Genomic DNA, 22,499 nt, shown 5'->3' with positions numbered 1-22,499 from the left:
TTGACCACTGGTGATCTCTGCTGGGTGGCTGGTGGGATCTAGTCTCTGATAGGTGGGAGATGACAGAGAATCTGGTTTGTTAGTTCTTTTTTTTTTTTTTTTTTTTTTTTTTTGACAGAGTTTCCCTCTTGTTGCCCAAGCTGGAGTGCAATAGCCCAATCTCAGCTCACTGCACCCTCCACCTCCTGGGTTCAAGTGACTCTCCTGCCTCAGCTTCCCAAGTAGCTGGGATTATAGGTGCGTGCCACCACATCCTGCAAATTGTTTGTATTTTTAGTAGAAATGGAGTTTCACAATGTTAGCCAGGCTGGTCTCAAACTCCTGACCTCGGGTGATCTGCCCAACTCGGCCTCCCAAAGTGCCGGGATTACAGGCATGAGCCACCGCGCCCAGCCTGTTAGCTCTTTTTCTATGACAGATTGTTTATTTGTGAGATCAAGTCACTTAAACTCTTTTGTGCCCAAAAGAAGGAGAAGAGCCCTTTGAGATGTGTCTGAACTGGTGAGCTTTTGTGGTTCTGTGGCTACTGACCGATGAGGAGTTATAAAAATGAAGCTGCAAACTCTGGAGTCTCTAGGCCTGTAAATGAGAAAAGCCTTAAATCTCATTGTGTGAATGGGGAAAATTGTTCTACCTCCTGAGGGCGTTAACAAATTAGATTGTAAAGATTTAAATTAAAGGGGCTTTGTCCTGATTGGTTTATAGAGACCAGTAAGAGCTTTTGTAAATCCAATTTTGCCCAAACTCCCAGAAAACAAAGAAGCTGAACTCCTAATACTTTAAATGGGATAAGCAAAACAAAACAAAAACCTTTTTCATAGAAACTGCTAGCTCAGAAGCAATTTTATACAAGAATCCATGGTTCATGTAATCAGGAAAGGTTTAATCCTTGGACAAGTCAGACTGGTTTGATGATTTTGCCCTAAAAACTAACATCTTTTTCCTGATTTTACCAGTGTAGAGTATAATACAAACATATGTTTCAGTTCGTTTGATTTTTTTAAACTGTACCTGCTGGAATAGGATTAGTCTGATGTTTAAGAATTGCTTTTGTTTTCTCACGGAGAGAATAATCTGAATACCGAACACACAGACATACTCCTCTGCCTCTGTTGGTCCCGGTATCAATCATCCTCCTTCCAACGTTATCAATCACACTCATTCCAACTTTACCTAAGTAGCTAAGTTCTGTTTCAGGGAGAGAACTGGGAGGTAGGGCATTGAGAACTCTCTATGATATACAAACATTTTATCAAATCAACAGTGTTTACAAAGAACACATAATATGACCCCCACAGCCATATATGTCTTTTTTATACCTTTTTTTTTTTTTTTTTGAGATAAAGTCTCACCCTGTCACCCAGGCTGGAGTGTAATGACCCGATCTTTGCTCACTGCACCTCCGCCTCCCAGGTTCAAACAATTCTCCTGCCTCAGCCTCCTCAGTAGCTGGGATTACAGGCATGTGCCACCACGCCCGGCTAATTTTTGTATTTTTAGTAGAGACGAGGTTTTACCATGTTGGCCAGGCTGGTCTGGAACTCCTGATCTCAAGTGATCTGCCCGCCCCTGCCTCCCAAAGTGTGGAAGTATAGGTGTGAGCCACCGGCCCTGGCCTATACTTTCTTAAAATGGCAATGAAATGAACACACTCACGAAAATGACCCAAAGGTTAAGCCACTCCGTAATATAGAAAAGTAAGAAGTAAAGGTAGACAGACTATGCTTGGTGACCCATGTTTGAGCATTCTATATTAATTAGAAATTATCCAGATACCCAAAAATTATTACTTAATATTTAACCTAGATTTTAAAGTTAGCTGGCCAGGCGTGGTGGCTCACTCCTGTAATCCCAATGCTTTGGGAGGCCAAGGCGGGCACCTGATCACCTGATGTTGGGAGTTTGAGACCAGCCTGAGCAACATGGACAAACCCCGTCTCTACTAAAAATTAAAAAAAAATTAGCTGGGCGTGGTTGTGCATGCCTGTAATCCCAGCTACTCAGGAGGCTGAGGTAGGAGAAGCATTTGAACCCGGGAGGCAGAGGTTGTGGTGAGGTTGCACTCCAGCCTGGACAACAAGAGTGAAACTCCATCTCAAAATAAATAAATAAATAAGATTAGCTAAAGAAGAAAAAAAAAAGTTAGCTAAAGATCTTGGGGATTATATTTGAACAGATGTATTGTAGAACCTTGCTACTACTTATTCAAAAAATTGCTCAGAATTGTGCTTCAGCTGGCACGGTGGCTCACACCTGTAATCCTAGCACTTTGGGAGGCCAAGGCAGGAGGATTGCTTTGAGCCCAGGATTTGAGACCAGACTGGGCAACAAAGCGAAACTCCATCTTAAAAAAAAAAAAAAAAAAGTTTAGTTAAACACATTGTTTTGTTTTTCTTTTTTTTTTTGAGAAAAGGTCTCTCTGCCACCCAGGTTGGAATGCAGTGGCATGTTCATGGCTCACTGCAGCCTCGATCTCCTGGCCTCAATTAATCTTCCTACTTCAGCCTCCCTAGCAGCTGGGACCACAAGTGCACACCACCACTCCCAGCTATATATATTTTTTTCAATGCTTTGTAGAGATGAAGAAGTCTCACTGTGTTGCCCAGGTTGGTCTCAAACTCCTGGGGTCAAGCGATCCACCTGCCTCAGCCTCCTAAAGCACTGGGATTACACGCATAAGCCACCATGCTGGGCCTATGTTTTTCTTAATCTTACTATCTCAAATTAGGTTGAAAAACATGAATGTTTTTATGTCTTTATTACATACATTGGTGTATCCATAAACAATTTCTACTATTTTGCATGTTTTAAAGCTTTTTGTAAATGCTGTTATTTTGCATGAATTCCTTTGCAACTTGCTTTTTTTCTTTTAGCTTATATTTTTAAACCTTTTCATTTGGGAATAATTTTAGGTTTACAGGAAAGTTGCAAAAGTAGTACAGTTACTGTATGCCTTTCAGTCAGCTTCTAATGTTAACATCATACATAACTGTGGTGCATTTATCAAAACTAAGAAATAGCCTGTAATCCCAGCACTTTGGGAGGCTGAGGTGGGCAGATTACGAGGTCAGGAGATTCAGACCATCTTGACTAACATGGTGAAACCCCGTCTCTACTAAAAATAAAAAAAATTAGCTGAGCATGGTGGCACGTGCCTGTAGTCCCAGCTACTCCAGAGGCTGAGACAGGAGAATCGCCTGAACCCAGGAGGTGGGTTGCAGTGAGCCGAGATCGCGCCATTGCACTCCAACCTGGGCGACAGAGCAAGACTCCCTCTCAAAACAAAACAAAACAAAACAAAAACTAAGAAATAAACATTGGTACAATACTGTTAACTAAACTACAGACTTTATTCAGATTTCACCAGTTTTTCCACTAATGTCCTTTTTCAGGATCCAACCCAGGATACCACATTATGCCCAGCAGATTGCATTTTTGAGATTTATGATGACACAATGACATTCTAATTTATTCATTCTAATTGAAGTTGGATTCCCATTGTTTGACCATACCAACATATATTTATTCTCATATTGGTAAGTATTTAGGTTGTTTCCAAATTTCTTTTACTATTACAAACTATGGTGCAATACTTGTACCTCTGTCCTTATCTTCTTTACACTGTCAGGAAACAGAAAGCATCTACCTATAATTTATGATGAAGTCTAAGCCTGTACTTTCAAAACCTGCCTCTGACTTTTTCTTCCAGCTTCATCTTCATCTCCCACCAAACCTCCAGGTTCAGGACTGGTTACTCCAGCTCTCTCTAACGTTTTCCCTTCCTTCCTCCCTCCCTCCCTCCCTCCCTCCCTTCCTTCCTTCCTTCCTTCCTTCCTTCCTTCCTTCCTTCCTTCCTTCCTTCCTTTCCCTCCCTCCTTCCCTCTTTCTTTCTTTCTTTCTCTTTCCCTCCCTCCCTCTTTATTTCTTTCTTTCCTTCTTATCTTTCTTTCTTTCCCTCCCTCCTTCCTTCCTTCCTTTCTCTTTCTTTTCTTTTCTTTCCTTCCTTCCTTTCTTTCTTTCTTTCCTTCTTTCCCTCCCTCCTTCCCTCCTTCTCTCTTTCTTTCTTTCCCTCCCTCCCTCCCTCCCTCTCTCTCTCTCTCTCTCTTTCTTTCTTTCCCTCCCTCCTTCCTTCCTTTCTCTCTCTCTTCCTTTCTTTCTTTTCTTTTCTTTCCTTCCTTCCTTCCTTTCTTTCTTTCATCAGGGTCTCACTCTTTTTATCCAGGCTGGAGTACAGTGGCACCAACATAGCTCAATTTAACCTTGAACTCCTGGGCTCAAGCAATCCTCCCACCTTCGCCTCCCAAGTACTAGGACTACAGGCACTTGCCACCGTGCTGTCTATTTTTATTTTTTATTTTTGTAGAGATGGGGTCTTGCTTTGTTGCCCAGGCTGGTCTGGAGCTCCTGGGCTCAAGCAATTCTCCCACCTCGGCCCTGTAAAGTGCTGCAATTACGGATGTGAGTCACCACACCTGGACTTGAGCCTTCCCTTTTCTGGTCATCTCTCTTACCTCACTGTCAGCCCCAGCAGTGTCTCTTTGAAGCTGTGCAATTTAAGAATAAAACAGGGTTAGTAAGGAAAGCTTGGACTGAGCATGAAAGAGACTTAGGTTCATGTCTATCTACCTCTTCATTTGACAAAGGGTTCCTAATAATCTCCCATGTGGCAGACACAGTGGTAGGGTTGTCCTTAGATGCTCCCCTTTTCATTTCACATCTCAGGGGCTCTTGTTCGCTCTAATGGCTTCAACTCTGAAATCCATACCTCCATCCCCAGACTTTGTTTCCTGAGCCTCTAGCTCATATGTCTGATTGCTTCCTGGACATTCCCATTTCTCATAGGTAACCTCAATTTGTTCAAAAATTACTTCATGGCTGGGTGCTGTGGCTTATGCCTGTAATCCCAGCATTTTGGGAGGCTGAAGTGGGAGGATCCCTTGAGCCCAAGAGTTCAAGAAATTTCAAGACAGCTTCTTTCAATTTCTGTAGCTATCCAGTTGCAGACTGGTGAAATTTGCAAACCGTTGTTAAGCACAGACCACACTTTGAGTAGCACCAAAGAGAGGCAACAGAACAGAATGTATATATGTGGCCCTTAGAGCAGGAGGGCAGAAGGCAGAAAAAGAAGATTCTCTTAAGCAAACAGATAATAACCACATCATCAGTAACTACAAAAGCAATCCGTTCTCTGTACTAAGATATGGGTAACCCGGGGCAGTGCGAGTGCAGAGGAGGCACCTAGGCCAATCTGGGTATCAGGGAAGGCACAAGACAGGTAGGAGTCGGGTGGGGGAAGCACTAGTGATGAGTGGGAAGGACACTCCAGGCAGAGAAACAAGTTCTGGAGTCATTCTGCAGCATATGGGTTAGGGGATGACCTTTCCTGTGATTTGATGGTTACTTGTCTCTGAGCATCAGCATTCATTTTCCATGTGTATAAAATAGATATGATAATCCTTTCTTTGAATCACAAACAAGAGAGAAAGCATGAGATGTGCCTGCTACAATGCCTGGTGCTTGCTAATGTTGTTGTTTTGTGTGTAAAAGATGCAGGAGTCAGAGCCGCCACAGACAGCGAGTTGCAGCACTTTGCAGGGGACAGTTCATGGACCCAGGACTGGAGCCCAGAATGACCAGGGTTCTGGGAGGTAACAGGGAAAATGGCAGAGGGGTGGGCAGCATGCCTGCCCCTGAGTCACGCCCAGGCCCAGGTGTGTGTCTCCAGGATGGACTGTCAGTGGAGGATAGGGTGCAGTGTAAGGTTGGGGGAGGAGGCAGGACCCCAGGGCAAACTCCTCTGACCCACAAGCCCTAGGCATTCCAGATGTCCACACAAAAATTGGCTCAGAATTAAAAGGCTGAAAGGTGGGGCTGGCTCTGTCTTATTTTGATATGTTTTGAGGCATTTGATAAAGATGTTAATGGGATCATTCATAAATCAGGAAACTAATCCTCTGAGGTGCTGGTTGCTAATGAAGCAAGTGAGAATCAGAAAGATGAAATCACAAATTTCAAAATCTCAGGCTGGAATTTAATCCCAGACCTTGAGTCCAGACTTCATCTCAAGCAGATGGCACCGTTCGAAACATATACCGACTGCAGTAGTCACTTGGAAATGAGTTCCCAGTGGTCCTTGCAGTTCACCCAAAGACTACTCCTGGGAATGGGACACGGAAATGGGAGGTCGGGGTGCAGCAAAGGCTTCCTAAAGGAGGTGACCCCAAGGGAGAGTAGCCTATAGTAGACACTCATTAAATGTTGGTAAAACAAATGCGATTAGTAGATGAAGAAATGGGGGAAGAACATTCCAGGCAGAGATAATACAGGGCCACCTGGCAGGGTCAAGAAGACTTACAGCCCCTGGCCATATTAAAGTGGGCGGTGGTAGCAGTCTGTCCATGTGCAGGCTAGAAGGGGTGTATATCTATAAAGAGCTTAACGATAATAGATCCAATTAAAAGTTGGTCTGCCTTTTATTGCTGTGTGCCAGTAATTTTTAAATACTATTGAAATACTCCTCTCCTAAAAAATATTTTGTTGGTTTAAGTTCTAAATAATTGCTATAGATACTGGATTTTATTTGTATATGTAAACTTCACACTAACACTTTTTTTTTTTTTTTTTTTTTGAGATGGAGTCTCACTCTGTTGCCCAGGCTGGAGTGCAGTGGCGAGATCTCAGCTCACTGCAAGCTCCGCCTCCTGGGTTTACGCCATTCTCCTGCCTCAGCCTTCTGAGTAGCTGGGACTACAGGCGCCCACCACCACACCCGGCTAGTTTTTTGTATTTTTTTAGTAGAGACGGGGTTTCACCCTGTTAGCCAGGATGGTCTCGATCTGCTGGCCTCGTGATCCACCCACCAGGGCCTCCCAAAGTGCTGGGATTACAGGCTTGAGCCACCGTGCCCAGCCACACTAACACATTTTTATTAGCGATCCTTTAATAAATACTGCATTCTATGTAGAAATTCATTTGGAGTATGCTCGGTTATATAGTCACACCAATACCCATGTTTGGAGCTCACTTTAGGCAAGGGTCAGATCTCTAACCCCTGTGGTATTAGATACATCCAAGTTTACACTGTAGATTCAAAATAAACAATCATGAGTTACTGTCAGTGATGACAAAGACAAACAGGGCTTAACTTTTTTCAATTCTGTCATTCTTTTTTTTTTTTTTTTTTTTTTTTTTTTTTTTGAGACGGAGTCTCGCTCTGTCACCCAGGCTGGAGTGCAGTGACCGGATCTCGGCTCACTGCAAGCTGCGCCTCCCGGGTTCACGCCATTCTCCTGCCTCAGCCTCCGGAGTAGCTGGGACTACAGGCGCCCGCCAACTCGCCCGGCTAGTTTTTTCTTTGTATTTTTTTAGTAGAGACGGGGTTTCACCGTGTTAGCCAGGATGGTCTCGATCTCCTGAGCTCGTGATCCGCCCGTCTTGGCCTCCCAAAGTGCTAGGATTACAGGCGTGAGCCACCGCGCCCGGCTATTCTGTCGTTCTTTGTAACCAGTTGGACTTTTGTGTTAAGACAGTGGGACAGGCCGGGCGCAGTGGCTCACGCCTGTAATCCCAGCACTTTGGGAGGCCGAGGAGGGCGAATCATGAAGTCAGGAGATCCAGACCATCCTGGCTAACATGGTGAAACCCCGTATCCACTAGAAAAAAAATAATAATCAAAAAATTAGCTGGGAGTGGTGGCAGGTGCCTGTAGTCCCAGCTACTTGGCAGGCTGAAGCAGGAGAATGGTGTGAACCCGGGAGGCGGAGCTTATAGTGAGCTGAGATTGCGCCACTGCACTCCAGCCTGGGTGACAGAGCGAGACTCCATCTCAAAAAAAAAAAAAAAACGAAAAAAAAAAAAAAAAAGTGGAACAGAGTGCAAACTGAGAGGCAAAACATTTTTGTTTGTTAAGTGCAAATTTTTAATTTGTACATGAAATATTTTACTGAATTTGAATAAAAATGTACCTTTGAAATGAAAACCTATTCCTTTAAACTTGTTAATGGTTTTGAAATGAAAGATGAATAAAGGAAATAAATGTTGTGGCCTAAGTGTTGTTGCCTATGTTGTATCTTCTTTAGATGTTTTGGTTTTATTAAACTTGACTTGTTGGTTGCTGGATGATTATTTACATAAGGGAGTATATCAGATTGTAAGGAAAGGATCAAAATTTAAGCAGGTAGATGTGAAAGTGATTGAAATAAATAGTGTGCCTTTTTCATTTTTTGGAGCCATAATATTAATTTTATTATTTATTTTATGATGTGAGTATGCATACAAAGTTTTGGCAAATAAATTTTTCACTTTTGCCTTTCCTTTTTCTGGCCATTATTACAATTTGTTTCATTTTATAATCATGTGAAAATATGAAATTTGAATTATGGAAATAATTTGGTTTTTTTTTTTTGAGATGGAGTCTTGCTTTGTTGCCCAGGCTGGAGTGCAGTGGTATGATCTCCGCTCATTGCAAGCTCTGCCTCCCGGGTTCACGCCATTTTCCTGCCTCAGCCTCCGGAGTAGCTGGGACTACAGTGCGTGCCACTACGCTCATCTAATTTGTATTTTTGTTTTGTTTTGTTTTGTTTTTTTGAGACGGAGTCTCGCTCAGTCGCCTAGGCTGGAGTGCAGTGGCACGATCTCAGCTCACTGCAAGCTCCGCCTCCCAGGTTCACGCCATCCTCCTGCCTTAGCCTCCGGAGTAGCTGGGACTACAGGCACCTGCCACCTCGCCTGGCTAACTTTTCTGTATTTTTAGTAGAGACGGGGTTTCACCGTGTCAGCCGAGATGGTCTCGATCTCCTGACCTTGTGATCTGCCCGTCTCGGCCTCCTAAGGTGCTGGGATTACAGGCGTGAGCCACCGCGCCCGGCCTATGGTAATAATTTTATCTTTAGAGGAGGGGAGTATAAAAATGATCTGCTCTGTGTGTCAAACATGATCCATTCTACGAATATCTCCTAAATGCCAAGTTAGGAGAAACACTAGGTATGTGAGAACTGAAAGAGGCATCAAATGGGAGTCAGAGATGGCCCCAGAAGGAGGTGATCCTGGAGTTGAGAGCTGAGCAGTTGTTAGCCATAGAATCATAGCCACCACTTCTCAAGGGCCTGCTCTCAGCCCCACTTCATGCTAGTAGTTGGGGACCCTAAGATACATAAGAGCCTTCTTACCCACTTGTTATGATAGAGCAAATATCCCTGCTCTCACCAAAGGCCCACTTGTCTATTGGTACTCCAGATCCTGTCCTTTCGTAATTCATCCACGACTTTGCTCTTATAATTGAGCCCTCTATTTCTGTGTCAGTTTCTCCTTTGGTGCATCCCCATCAGCCTATAATATGCCCTCCCTTAACTGCCACCTCATTTTTCTGCTCTCATTCGTAGCAAAACTTCTTTGTTTAGAGTTTAGAGACAATGTCCCACTCCATCAACTCCTGTTCCCTTGGCAGTCCAGTCCAATCAGGCTTCCATCTTACTACACTTGGTTTTGGCAGAGTCACCAGTGACCTCTGTCTTGCCAAATCCAGTAGTCACTTACCTGTTTATCTCAACCTCTCAGGCTCTTTGGATGACTTTGCTGTTCTGCTGGGCCTTAAATGTAAGAGTCCCCAGGCTCTGTCCTCTGTCCTTTTCTCAAACTATCTCCAGTGTTGATAGCATCCACTCTAACTACCATCTCTCTATGCTGACAACACCCAAGTTTACATTTATAGCCCTGACCTTCTCTGAGCATAATTAATAGACGTCTCAAAATCAATGTCTAAAATGGAATTCTTGTTTCAGCCACTTCCAAATCTGCTCCTCTTCCTATCTTTCCATATACCAAGTGGCACGATCATCACACAGTTGCTCAAGCCAATAATCTAGGAGTCTCTTTGATTCCTCTTTCCCTTCCTTCCTACCCCCTTCTGATCCATTACAAGTCCTGTTTTTCTTTTTCTTTTTTTTTTTTTAGAGATGGGATCTCACTATGTTGCCAAGGGTGGAGTGCACTGGCCATTCACAAGTGCAGCAATCCCATTACTGATCAGCATGAGTTTTGACCTACTCCATTTCTGACCTGGGTCGGTTCATCCCTCCTTAGGCAACCTGGTGGTGCTCCACTCCTGGGAGCTCACCATACTGATGCTGAACTTAGTGTGGACACCAGATCAGCACAGCACACTACAGCCCAGAACTCCTGGGCTCAAGTGGTCTCCCGCCTCAGCCTCCTGAGTAGCTGGGACTACAGGTGGGCACCACCTCCATGACCAAACACTGACATCTCCTTCTTGGACAGCTCCTTTAGATTTATTTATTTTATTTTATTTTTTGAGACGGAGTTTCACTCTTGTTGCCCAGGCTGGAGTGCAATGGTGCGATCTCGGCTCACTGTAACCTCCGCCTCCCAGGTTCAAGTGATTCTCCTGCCTCAGCCTCCTGAGTAGCTGGGATTACAGGCATGCACCACCACGCCTGGCTAATTTTGTATTTTTAGTAGGTTTCTCCATGTTGGTCAGGCTGGTCTCAAACTCCCAACTCAGGTGATCCGCCCACCTCAGCCTCCCAAAGTGCTGGCATTACAGACATGAACCATTGGCCCAGCCACAGCTCCTTTAGATTTCTAACTGGTGTCTCTGCACCCCTCTGGCCCTTTATAATCCATAAGGAGCCAAATGGCTTATTTTAAAAACATGTATCAGATCATATCAAGTTCCAGAATAAAATCCAAACTCCTTTCTACTGTCTTCAAGGCCCTATCCCTCTGTCCTCGTGTCACTGCCCATGCGGTATCACTGTGGTCACCCTGCCTTCAATTTCCTTCTAGCACTGTTGGGCTCTTTCTTGCCTTAGAGCCTTTCAATCTTCCTATGGCTGGCTCCTTTCAGGCATTTCGTTTTCAGCTCACATTTGTCTTTTGGTTTTCCATAGCACTCACCACCATCTAAAGTTATAATAGTTAACAACTTTATTACTCATTTCTTGTCTGCCCATGTAAAATGGAAATTGACAGCAAGGACTTTGTTCTGTCCTGTTCACCATTTTACCCCTAGTTCAGAGACCAATGCCCAACACACACTGGGCACTCAGTAAACACTGTGGAATAAATAGATTGTGCCATGAAGCTCGCAGTCTTCAGTTCGTACAGACAAGGGACAGAGGTGCACAGACTGTAGCAGAAAAGCTCCAGCCCTCCCAAAGCTTATGGCAACTCCCGACCTGATAGAGTGCTGGTGGAGGCTCTCCTGTCGGCAGACGCCCTACACCCAGCCTTGCCTCTCTCTCCAGCCTCCTCCTGGGTGGAGTCTGAGACCTGGGGGTCCTCAGCCCCTACTTGGGTGAAACAGTTGCTCAGACTGAAGGGTGGAATGGGTGGGTTGGGTGGGCGGACCAACTTCCTTTAGGAAGCGTTCAAGGCCTAAGGTGGCTGTCCGTGATGCCGCCTTGGTTGGGGTGGGCAGCCTAGGGCAGGGCTGCGGGGGCGGCGCAGGGCGGGACGGGTGGGGCTGACTCCGCCCCCTGGCGCAGTTGTAAGTAGGTAAATAGAAGGTGATTGTGGCGTGGCGATGTCCCGATACCCGCCTGCGACGCCGTGGTGGCTGGTTTCCTGTCTGTTCAGTAGAGTCTAGACCCCACCCAGTCTTCATGTACAACCGACCGCGGGCTGAGATGGAACAGGAGGCTGGGGAGCTGAGCCGATGGCAGGTGGCGCACCAGGCTGCCCAGGTGAGTCAGGTGTCAGCTCCTGGCAGGCCGGGGGCGGGCCCAGGCTAGGGGGCGGCGGGGAGAGGAGGCCGTGTAGGAGAAGGGAGGCAGAGGGAAGCAGAAACCCGAGGGGTGGAAATCCGAGGGGAGGGGTTGCAAAGGAAGGAATGGGAGATTGGGGAGGGGCTGCAAAGGGAGGGATGCGAGATTGGGGAGGGACTGGAAAGGGAGGGTTGTGAGATTGAGGGTGTAAATCATACGTCGTTTATTCCAATAATGTTCGCCCAGCAGTAGAGCTTGTGTTGGGTGCATCGGGGGTAAGAGGGTTCCAGGCAACTTTCTGGCGAGGGATTTGAGTAGGCAGGACAGCAAAGACCAAGTTAAGAAGTGAGCAGAAAATGACAGGAAAAAAAAAATGTTAATTGGAGCCCTACTAAGTGGTAGGCTTTTTCCAGACCGTGGAAATACAATGATGAATTTACCATGAAACAGATATATATAAAATTTTATTAATAAATCGTTAGCTGAATGATTGGAATTGTACGGCGTTACATGAAGGAGAAGTCGGGGGCGCATGGGAGCAGATACCAGAGGTGTTTGACCCGATTTGGGAGGCTTAATGACAGCTGAGACTCTGTTCTGGGACTAGAGAACCGGTCAGGTGAAGGGTTCCCCGGTCTAAGACCACAGGCTGTATGCTTCCTCTTAGGAGGAACTGAAAGACCAGGGCCTAGACAGTGATGGGAGGGTGGCCCCAGGGACACATTGAGATCATTCAGGGCTTGTTTATTCCAAGAGCAGTGGGAAGCCATTGATGAGTTTAAACAGTCTGTCTCAATTAGATTTGCATTTTCAAAGGAGTGTCCTGGTGGATGTGGGCTGGATTCAAGGCAATAGTTAGAAAGCTTTTGTGATAATCCAGGTGAGAATTCAAATGGCGGCCTACCTAGAGAAGTGAGAGTGGAGATGGAGAAGCTAGATGTATCATAGATTGTGGAGATGTTTTGGAGACAGGGATCACAATCATTGCTTCCAAGTGGTGAGGGAGACATCTAGAGTAACAGATTTCTTGCTTGCACAATTGAGTGACAGCAGTGATATTTTCTGAGCGAGAAAGAAGGGTGAGAAGGACTAGGTTAATCCGTTGTTTGGGGGAGGTGGGCAAAGATGATAGTGAATTTTGGACACAGTCCATTGGAAGAACCCGTGGGCCATCCAAAAAGACCCAAACAATAGCTAGCTGGAAAATGCAGGAGCCATCTTCGCCAGAGCCATAGATTTAGGAATAGTTGGATTGTAAACAGAAACAGATCCACTGGCATGGGGAAGCTTGCCCAGAGAGAGTAGAGGAAGAGAAATCTGCAAAAGAGACTGTGAAGGAGGGGGTCTGAGAGAAAGGAAGGAGAAAAGGTCGGAAAGTGTGTCCATGCGTGTGAGAGGCCAAGGGAAGCATTATAGGAAGGGTGTGGCCAGTGGTCCTATAAACTGAGAGGTCAAGCCAGGAGTCTGGAAAGTGCTGCTTGGTCATAGTGGGATGGAAGTTGTCACTGGTGACCTTTATGCAAGCTGGCTCTGTGGAGAGATGGAGGCCAGAGCAAATTTGGGAGAATCATAAGGCAAAGTAGTGGTGAAGGCCTGTTTAGACAACTTAATTTGCCATGAAGGACTGGGAAAATGAGAGGGCCATTGCTAAGAGTTAGGGAAGACAGGCTGAGCACCCCAGAGGGGCCCACCCAATAGTCATTTACCTAGTTCCTATTATATGTCTGTCTTATGCTAGTTGCTGAGCATATAGTGGTAAATAAAACTGATAAGGCCAGGCACGGTGGCTCACACCTGTAGTCCCAGTGGCCCGGGAGGCTGAAGCAGAAGGATTGTTTGAGCTCAGGAGTTTTAGGCTGTGGTGCACCGCAATCACGCTTGTGAATAGCCACTGCACTCCAGCCTGGGCAACATAATGAGATCCTGTCTCTAAAATTATTTAAATTAAAAATAAAACAAGATCTTCCCAACTCTTCTAGAGTTTTTTTAAAAAAGAACATTTTCCTCTATAGCCAAAACCACATAATCAAATGTATCAAAATTGTATATATATATATATATGTATATGTGTATATATGTGTATATATATATACACTGTTTTTTGAGACAGGGTCTTGGTGCTGTTGTCCAGGCTGGGATGCAGTGGCGCCATCTCGGCTCACTGCAACCTCTGCTTCCCAGGTTCAAGCAATTCTGGTGCCTCAGCCTCCCCCCAAGTAGCTGGGATTATAGGCGTGTGCCACTCCACCCAGCTAATTTTTTGTATTTTCAGTAGAGAGGTTTTGCTATGTTTGTCAGGCTGGTCTCAATCTTCTGCCCTCAAGTGATTTACCCGCCTCAGCCTCCCAAAGTGCTGGGATTACAGGAGTGAGCGGCCACACCCAGCTGATAATTCCTTTAAATCATCTTAGATGCAAGCCTTATTCAAATGCCCCTAGCTATTCCTAAAATGTACTTCGTAGCTGGAATGTCCAACCAGAATTTAAGACCATACACTGTATCTGGTGATTATGTCCCTTGAGTCTCTGAAATTAGAATAGTTTTATTTTTTCATGATTGGGATTCAGTTTTTCATGATACTGACTTTTGTCTTATAGCATGTTCCTTTCAGATATATCAGATTGCTTCCTCATGGTAGCATTTAGCTTTATCTTCTATCACTTGTATTACCTTTAAGTTATGATTAGAACTTACAGCTTAACTGGATTCAAGATTTTTGGCAAGAGTGCCTCATGCCTCATGCAGGTTTTATCCTGCATAACATCAGGAGACACACCTGGCTACCATTTGGTGATACTTGTATTAAGGTAGTGAAAAGCTTCATTGATCTCTCTGTTGATATTTACCTTGCGGTCGGAAAGTAATCTGTGTGATTCTGCTTTGTGTGTATCCAATGTCCAGTTCCCTACCAGCCATTCATCTACTGGTTTTAACACCACATTTAAATTTTTCCTCAATTAAATTTCCTTAGGGGTGGCAAAATACATTTTCTTTTCCTTTTTTTTTTTCTCTTTTCCTTTCCTTTTCTTTTCTTTTTTTTTTTTTTTTTTTTTTTTTTTTGAGACAGAGTCTCACTCTCTCCCCCAGGCTGGAGTGCAGTGGCACAATCTTGGCTCACTGCAACTTCTGCCTCCCAGATTCAAGCGATTCTCGTGCCTCAGCCTCCCGAGCAGCTGGGATTACAGGCATGCACTACCACGCCCGGCTAATTTTTTGTATTTTTAGTAGAGACAGGGTTTTGCCATATTGGCCAGGCTGGTCTTGAACTCCTGACCTCAAGTGATCCACCCCCCTCGGCCTCCCAAAGTGCTAGGATTACAGGCGTAAGTCACTGGACCTGGCAGAAAAATAAATTTTGTAATTCCACCATTCATTCTACATTTATTAGTTTGTATTCTTCTGTAAAGTAGGAATTAATATTTAACTGCAATCATTTGGTAATTTTGAAATTTTTTTTCTTTTAGAGGCAGAATAAATGCTTAATTTAATCACTTCAATTAGTAATGTTCAAAGTTAGGATAAGAGCTCAGCTTTTTCACTTGAGGTTGCAGTGAGCCATGATCATACCACTGTATTCCAGCTCAAAATGAGCCATGATTGATTGCACCACTCACATCTCAGCCTCTGGAGTAGCTGGGACTACAGACACTTGCCACCACACCTGGCAATTTTTAATTTTTTTTGTAGAGATGGGGGTCTCACCATGTTGCCCGGGCTGGTCTTGAACTCTGGGCCTCAAGCGATCCACCTGCTTCATAGTCTCAAAATGCTCAACCTGTGATAGTCTTGATAGGTTTTGTATTTCTAGGAATTTGTCCATTTTATCCAGGTTATCCAATTTGTTGGTGTGCAATTTTTCACAGTACTGTATTATAATGTCTCCAATTTCATTTCTCATATTTAATCATTTGAGCTTTTTCTTTTTCCTTAGTTGATCTAGCTAAATGTTTCACAATGTTGTTAATCTTTCCTAAGAACTTAGTTTCATTGATTTTTCTCATTCCTTCCTTCTGCTGGTTTGGGGTTTAGTGTATTTTTCTAGTTCCTTAAGGTATAAAGTTAGGTTGTTGGTTTGAGATCTTTTTTATTGTAAGCATTTAAACCAGTAGATTTTCCCCTTACCACTGCTTTTGCTGTATCCCATAAGATTTGGTAGCTATGTTTTCATTTTTATTGGTCTCTAAGTATTTTCTAATTTTCATTATGGTTTTTTTATTTGCCCCATTGATTGTTTCAGAGAGTGCTGTTTAATTTCCAGAGATTTGTAAATTTTCTAGTTTATCTGGTTGTGGGTCAGAGAATATTCTTTGTATGATACCTTATGATACCTTTTTTTTTTTTGCTTTTTTTCTAAAAGCGGCAAGAGAAAAAATATCTTTCTTTTAAAATCTATTGAGACTTAATTTGTGATCTACTATCCATTTTTAATCCATTCTACCAATATCTGTCTTTTGGAAATTATTATCCATTTACTTTTCAAAGTATTTTACTTGCAAGGAAGGATTTAATTCTGCCATTTTTTTCCTCATTTCCAGCATTGTCTTTTTGTTTAATTGATTTTTTTTATAGTGAAACTTACATTTCCTTATAACACAATTTCCTTTTGTGTGTGTGTGTGTGTGTGTGTATATATATTTTATTTTATTTTATTTTTTTTGAGACAGAGTCTCACTCTATCGCCCAGGCTGGAGTGCAGTGGCTGGATCTCAGCTGACTGCAACCTCCACCTCCTGGGTTCAAGCGATTCTCCTGCCTCAGCCTCCCAAATAGCTGGGACTACAGGCATGTGCCACCATGCTCGGCTAATTTTTATATTTTTAGTAGAGATGGGGTTTTACCATGTTGGCCAGGCTGGTCTCGAACTCCTGATCTCAAGTGATCCACCCACCTTGGTCTCCCAAAGTGCTGGGATTACAGGCATGAGCTGCTGTGCCCGGCCCCTTTTGCATATATTCTCTAGCTATTTTCTTTGTGGTTGCCATGGGGAATACATTTGACATCCTACTTATAACATTCTAATTTGAATTTATACCAGATTAACTTTAATAGCACATAAAAACTGCTTCTGTATAGCTCCATTCCCACCTCTTTTCAGTTACTGATCTCACAAAATGACATTTTTATGCATCGTATGTCAAAAAATAAAATTATAAATTTTATGCATTCTTTTAAATCATGTAGAAAACAAAAAGTGGAGTTATATATCAAAGTTAAAATAATACTCACTTTTATCATTGTCCATATATTTACCCTTATCAGAAATTTTTCTTATGACGGATTTCTTCACATGGCTTCAAGCTACTGTCTAGCATTGTTTCATTTCAACCTGAAGGATTGCAATTAGCGTTTCTTGCAGGACATGTCTAGTGGTAATGGTCTCTCAGCTTTTGCCTATCTTGGAATGTCTAATTTCTTCCTCATTCTGGAAAGACAGTTTTGCCATATATAGGATGGTTGATAGTTATTTTTTTTCCTTTAGTACTTTGAATATATCAACCCATGGTCTTAGTGTCCAAGGTTTTTGATTAAAGAACTACAGGTAATTTGTGGGATCCCCTATAAGTGATGAGTCACTTCTCTTGCTATTTTCAAGATTCTCTTTGTCTTGGGTTTTCAACAGTTTTATTTTTATTTTTTATTTTTGAGATAGGGTCTCGCTCTCTGGAATGCAATAGCACGATCTTGGCTCACTGCAATCTCCGCCTCCTGGGTTCATGCGATTCTCCTGCCTCAGCCTCCCGAGTAGCTGGGATTACAGGCACCTGCCACCACACCTGGCTAATTTTTGTATTTTTAGTTGAGACGGGGTTTCACCATGTTGGCCAGCTGGCCTTGAACTTCTGACCTCAAGTGATCCACCTGCCTCAGCCTCCAAAAGTGTTGGAATTACAGGCATGAGCCACCGCGCCTGGCCTCAACCGTTTTATTATAATGTTTCTTGGTATAGGTCTGTGAGTTTATCCTACTTGAATTGTGTTGAGCTTCTTGGATGTTTGTATTCATATCTGGAAGTCTCTTCAGTGGGAAGGGGTGGGGGTTGTAACATTGGGGGTTAAGTTGCCACAATGGCTGCCTACCTCTGTCTGCACCTCATAATCAGAAACAGCAAATAACAATCAGGACATAGATCCCCAATAGTTGGAGGACAAGGTTTTTATTGCCCATTCTGGCTCGTGCAAGTTGCTCCAGGAACATGGGGTGTGTATGGGGAGTTAATACCTACCTAAGAATTTAGGTTGACCAAAATTAACTGCAATTTACTTTCAAAGCCTTCCCTTGGAAGGTACAAGCCTTAAAACCCTGCACCATTCCAAAAAACTTATAACAGGCAAACGCTACCAGTGCGATAGTTACCTTGCTGGGGATACATGTTCCTGGTGCTTCCTACCCTGCTGTCTTCCTTGATATCACTTCCTGTCTCTTTTTGACCCAGTCCTAATCTTTGAAAGCTCTCTTATTTTCAGGCACGAAATGTACCAGCCTCCCTTAAACCTTCCTTTTCCCAGTCTTGGAGTCAGGAAATTCTTGGTCTAACTTCTAGCAAGGAATAGAATTAGAGACAAGTCTAGGTTCTAGAGGCATGCATTGTTACTAGAGTCACAGTTGCTTCGATGGGCTATTTTACTGGACAGAGCTAAAAAATATATATATATATTTTACACTGTGAATTTGTATAGAATATTGCCTATTTAAATTTAGCATTATTATTATTATTTTTTTTGAGATGGGGCCTCACTCTGTCACCTAGGCCGGACCGCAGTGATGCGATCACAGCTCGCTGCAGCTTCGACTTCCCAGGCTCAAGTGGTCCTTTCCACTTCAGTTTCCTGAGTGGCTGGGACCACAGGCACATGCTACCATGCCTGGCTAGTTTTTTGTTCTTTGTAGAGATGAGGATTCCCTATGTTGCTCAGGCTTGTCTTGAACTCCTAGACTCAAGCGATCCTTCCACCTGGGCCTCCCAAGGATCTAGGATCATAGGCATGAGCCACTGTGCCGAGCAATACTAACTTATTTTAAACCATATTGCTAAAAATAACACTCAAACAGAAAAGTGAATGTAAGTACAGCTTCTACAAAGTAATGAACTGTTACAAAGTAAAACCTGTGAAACTGTCATTCAGGTCAAGAAATAGAAGCCCGTCCAGTGTCCCTTTCTTATCTTTCCCCATTTCCTACTCTCTAATATAACTCCTATCCTGCTGTCTGGATGTTTTGTTTTGAATTTCCCTATTTCTGACCTGTGATGTTCCTATAATTGCTGCAAAAGTTGTAATTGCTTCAAGTTTTGCCTTATTTCCTCCCTTCCTTCCTTCTTTCCTTCCTTCCTTCTTTGAACTCCTGACCTCAAGTAATCTGCCCGCCTCGGCGAGTCGATCTCTTCTCTTCTCCCCTCCCCTCCCCTCCCCTCTCCTCCCCTCCTCTCCTTTCTCTTCTCTTCTCTTCTCTTCTCTTCTCTTCTCTTCTCTTCTCTTCTCTTCTCTTCTCTTCTCTTCTCTTCTCTTCTCTTTCTTGTATTTGAATGTTGTTACATTTTCCCTTGATTTGTAGTAATAATTTCTGGTGATTTTTTTTTTATTGCAATCTTCAATTTCTTTCTTGATGGTTTAGTATCTCGTATGGATACCCTACTTTAAACTTCTCTTTTGGTTGTCATATTTGAATGGATTTTTCTTTTCTGGACCATCCCAGTTGAAGAGTGAATAGGAGATGATGGGGTAGCTTTATTTGTTTCTCAACTCAACAGCTCCCTCTTCTATTGCTACAGTAATGGATTTTGTTGTTGTTTGTTGCCTGTCTTGTTGAGATAGGGTCTCACTCTGTCAGCACAGGCTGGAGTACAGTGGCACAATCTCAGCTCACTGCAACCTCTGCCTCCTGGACTCAAGTGATTCTCCTGCCTCAGCCTCCCAAGTAGCTGGGATTACAGGCACACGCCACCATACCTAGCTGATTTTGTTTTTGTTTTTGAAATTTCTGAGCTCAAGCAATCCACCTGCCTTGGCCTCCCAAAGTGCTAGGATTACACAGTTGTGAGCTGCCGTGCCTGGCCTACTGACAGGTTTTAAAAACATGGTTCTTGGCTCCTATCCTATTTTAAGACCTTCTACCACCAATCTCTTTCCTACCCTTCATGCAAGTCAGTCATCGAGGGATACTGCCCCTGACTTCCAGACAACCCCCATCCCTTTTTTTAAGAAGTGTTTTTGTCATATCTGCCTTTTCCCCATATCTCCACCAATGCTTGATCTCCGACCTGCCCAGGCAGTTCCCACTCAGGGCAGATGCTCTTCCATAGGCAAATATTTGCAGATGATGTCTAAGTTTTGCTAAAGCCAAGACCCATCTGCAGCCTCAATTCCTTCTATCTTTGTGGCTTTCTGCACCCGTTCTGCTGGTTTAGGATGTTCTTTCACTTTCACACTTATGTATAATTTGGAGTTTGGGCTGGGCGCGATGGCTCACGCCTGTAATCCCAGCACTTTGGGAGGCCGAGGCAGGCAGATCACCTGAGATCGGGAGTTCGAGATCAGCCTAACCAACATGGAGAAACCCCGTCTCTACTAAAAATACAAAATTAGCCGGGCATGGTGGTGCATGCCTGTAATCCCAGCTACTCAGGAGGCTGAGACAGGAGAATCACTTGAACCCAGAAGACAGAGGTTGCGGTGAGCCGAGATTGCGCCATTGCACTCCAGTCTGGGCAACAAGAATGAAACTGTCTCAAAAAAAAAGAAAAAAATAAATTGGAGTCTGAACATTTTCTCAGAGTTTTGCTGAAGGTGTAGGTTATGGACTGTTTTATTTGTTCTCTTTGTTGCTTTGTGTGAAATAAAAACCAAAAACATGTCCGAGAGAAAGTGGCATGAGTTACGGCTAGGCTTCTATGGGGCTTGTATCAGCCAGACCGCATGTGAGAAAGCCCAAGCTGGAAAATGGTCTGGAGGCAGGATATTTTTCAAGCAAGAGATGGAAACAGAGGGCTGGATTAGGATGGGGTCTGGGAATGAAGAGGAGGGACATGTGGAACTGGAATTTGAGCAAAAATCACCTGACTCTTTCTCCCCAAGGATAACGAGAACTCAGCGCCCATCTTGAACATGTCTTCATCTTCTGGAAGCTCTGGAGTGCACACCTCTTGGAACCAAGGCCTACCAAGCATTCAGCACTTTCCTCACAGTACAGAGATGCTGAGGTCCCCCTTGGTGTCTGTTGAGGCGCCGAGGCAGAATATGGATGAAGGAGGGCCACAGTTCAGTATGCCACTGCCTGAGCGTGGTGTGAGCTACTGCCCCCAAGCGACTCTCACTCCTTCCCAGATGATTTACTGTCAGAGAGTGTCTCCCCCTCAGCAAGAGATGATGATTTTCAGTGGGCCCCAACTAATGCCCATAGGAGAGCCCAATATTCCAAGGGTGGCCAGGCCCTTCAGCGGGAATCTAAGGATGCCCCCCAGTGGGCTGCCAGTCTCGGCTTCCACTGGAATCCCAATGATGTCCCACGCTAGGAACCCTCCAATGCCTTACCCTGGCCTCTCGACAGTGCCTTCTGAAGAAACATTGTTAGGCCCGACCATGCCTTCCACTGAGGCCCAGGCAGTGCTCCCATCCATGGCTCAGATGTTGCCCCCACAAGATGCCCATGACCTTGGGATGCCTCCAGCTGAGCCCCAGTCATTGCTGGCTTTAGGGTCTCAGGACTCTCTTGTAACTCAGCCGGACTCTCAAGAAGACCCATTTCTACCAGAGCAGCCCAGACCTGCTCCACAGACAGCAGAGAAGAACTCCAGGCCTCAGGAAAGGACTGGTAGAGGGGGCTCCTCGGAGGCAAGGCCTTACCGCTGCAACTACGAGAACTGCGGAAAAGCTTATACCAAACGCTCCCACCTGGTGAGCCACCAGCGCAAGCACACAGGTGAAGGAGGTGTCAGGTGGGGTGGGGATGGAGGAGTCTCTGGGCTTTTGATTTGTCCTGGGACACTGGTGGGTAATTGTTTGGGATGAGCCTTTCCTCTTCCAAGCTTGGAACTAAGCTAGACTGGCTCCCCGACTTGCCATACAGGAGGACTGGGGTGGGCACTCCTGATTATGTTGCCGCTCCCTGGTTCCCTGGACCTTCCCTTTTGAATCCTCAACCTGGACTGCTCTGCCTCAGAGTCGGACCCCTTCCTTCCTACTCTATTCTAAATTCCATCTCTCCCTTGTCATTCCCAGGTGAGAGGCCCTATTCTTGCAACTGGGAAAGTTGTTCGTGGTCTTTCTTCCGTTCTGATGAGCTGAGACGACATACACGGGTACACACCAGATATCGACCATATAAGTGTGATCAGTGCAGCCGGGAGTTCATGAGGTCTGACCATCTCAAGCAACACCAGAAAACTCATCGGCCAGGACCCTCAGACCCACAGACCAACAGTAGAGAGCAGGACGGTCCTCCTGCTGCTGGTCCTTAGGTCAGTCTCCTCTCCTCATTCTGGCTTTTTCCTTTTTTTTTTCTTTTTTTTTTGAGATGGAGTCTCACTCTGTCTCCCAGGCTGGAGTGCAGTGGCGCGATCTGGTTCACTGTACCCTCCACCTCCCAGGTTCAAGTGATTTTCCTATCTCAGCCTCCCGAGTAGCTGGGACTACAGGCACGTGCCACCATGCCTGGGTAATTTTTTGTATTTTTAGAAGAGACAGGGTTTCACCGTGTTAGCCAGGATGGTCTCAATCTCCTGACCTCGTAATCTGCCCACCTCGGCCTCCCAAAGCGCTGGGATTACAGGCATGAGGCACC

General features: G+C 44.5%; 1 protein-coding gene across 1 annotated transcript; it reads left to right on the top strand.

Annotated features, from left to right (window-relative positions):
- Positions 1-11,621: 11,621 nt before the first annotated feature.
- On the top strand, positions 11,622-22,176 carry KLF17 (KLF transcription factor 17). The gene is made up of 3 exons (XM_001098279.5): positions 11,622-11,702; positions 20,795-21,638; positions 21,938-22,176. The coding sequence occupies exons 1-3, from the start codon at positions 11,622-11,624 to the stop codon at positions 22,174-22,176; spliced, it is 1,164 nt and encodes a 387-aa protein (XP_001098279.3).
- The last annotated feature ends 323 nt before the right edge of the window (positions 22,177-22,499 follow it).

This window comes from Macaca mulatta, chromosome 1, assembly GCF_049350105.2.
Source record: "Macaca mulatta isolate MMU2019108-1 chromosome 1, T2T-MMU8v2.0, whole genome shotgun sequence".
Lineage (NCBI taxonomy): Eukaryota > Metazoa > Chordata > Mammalia > Primates > Cercopithecidae > Macaca > Macaca mulatta.
Note: the sequence above shows the minus strand (reverse complement) of the source record. Positions and strands in the feature narration are given on the sequence as shown.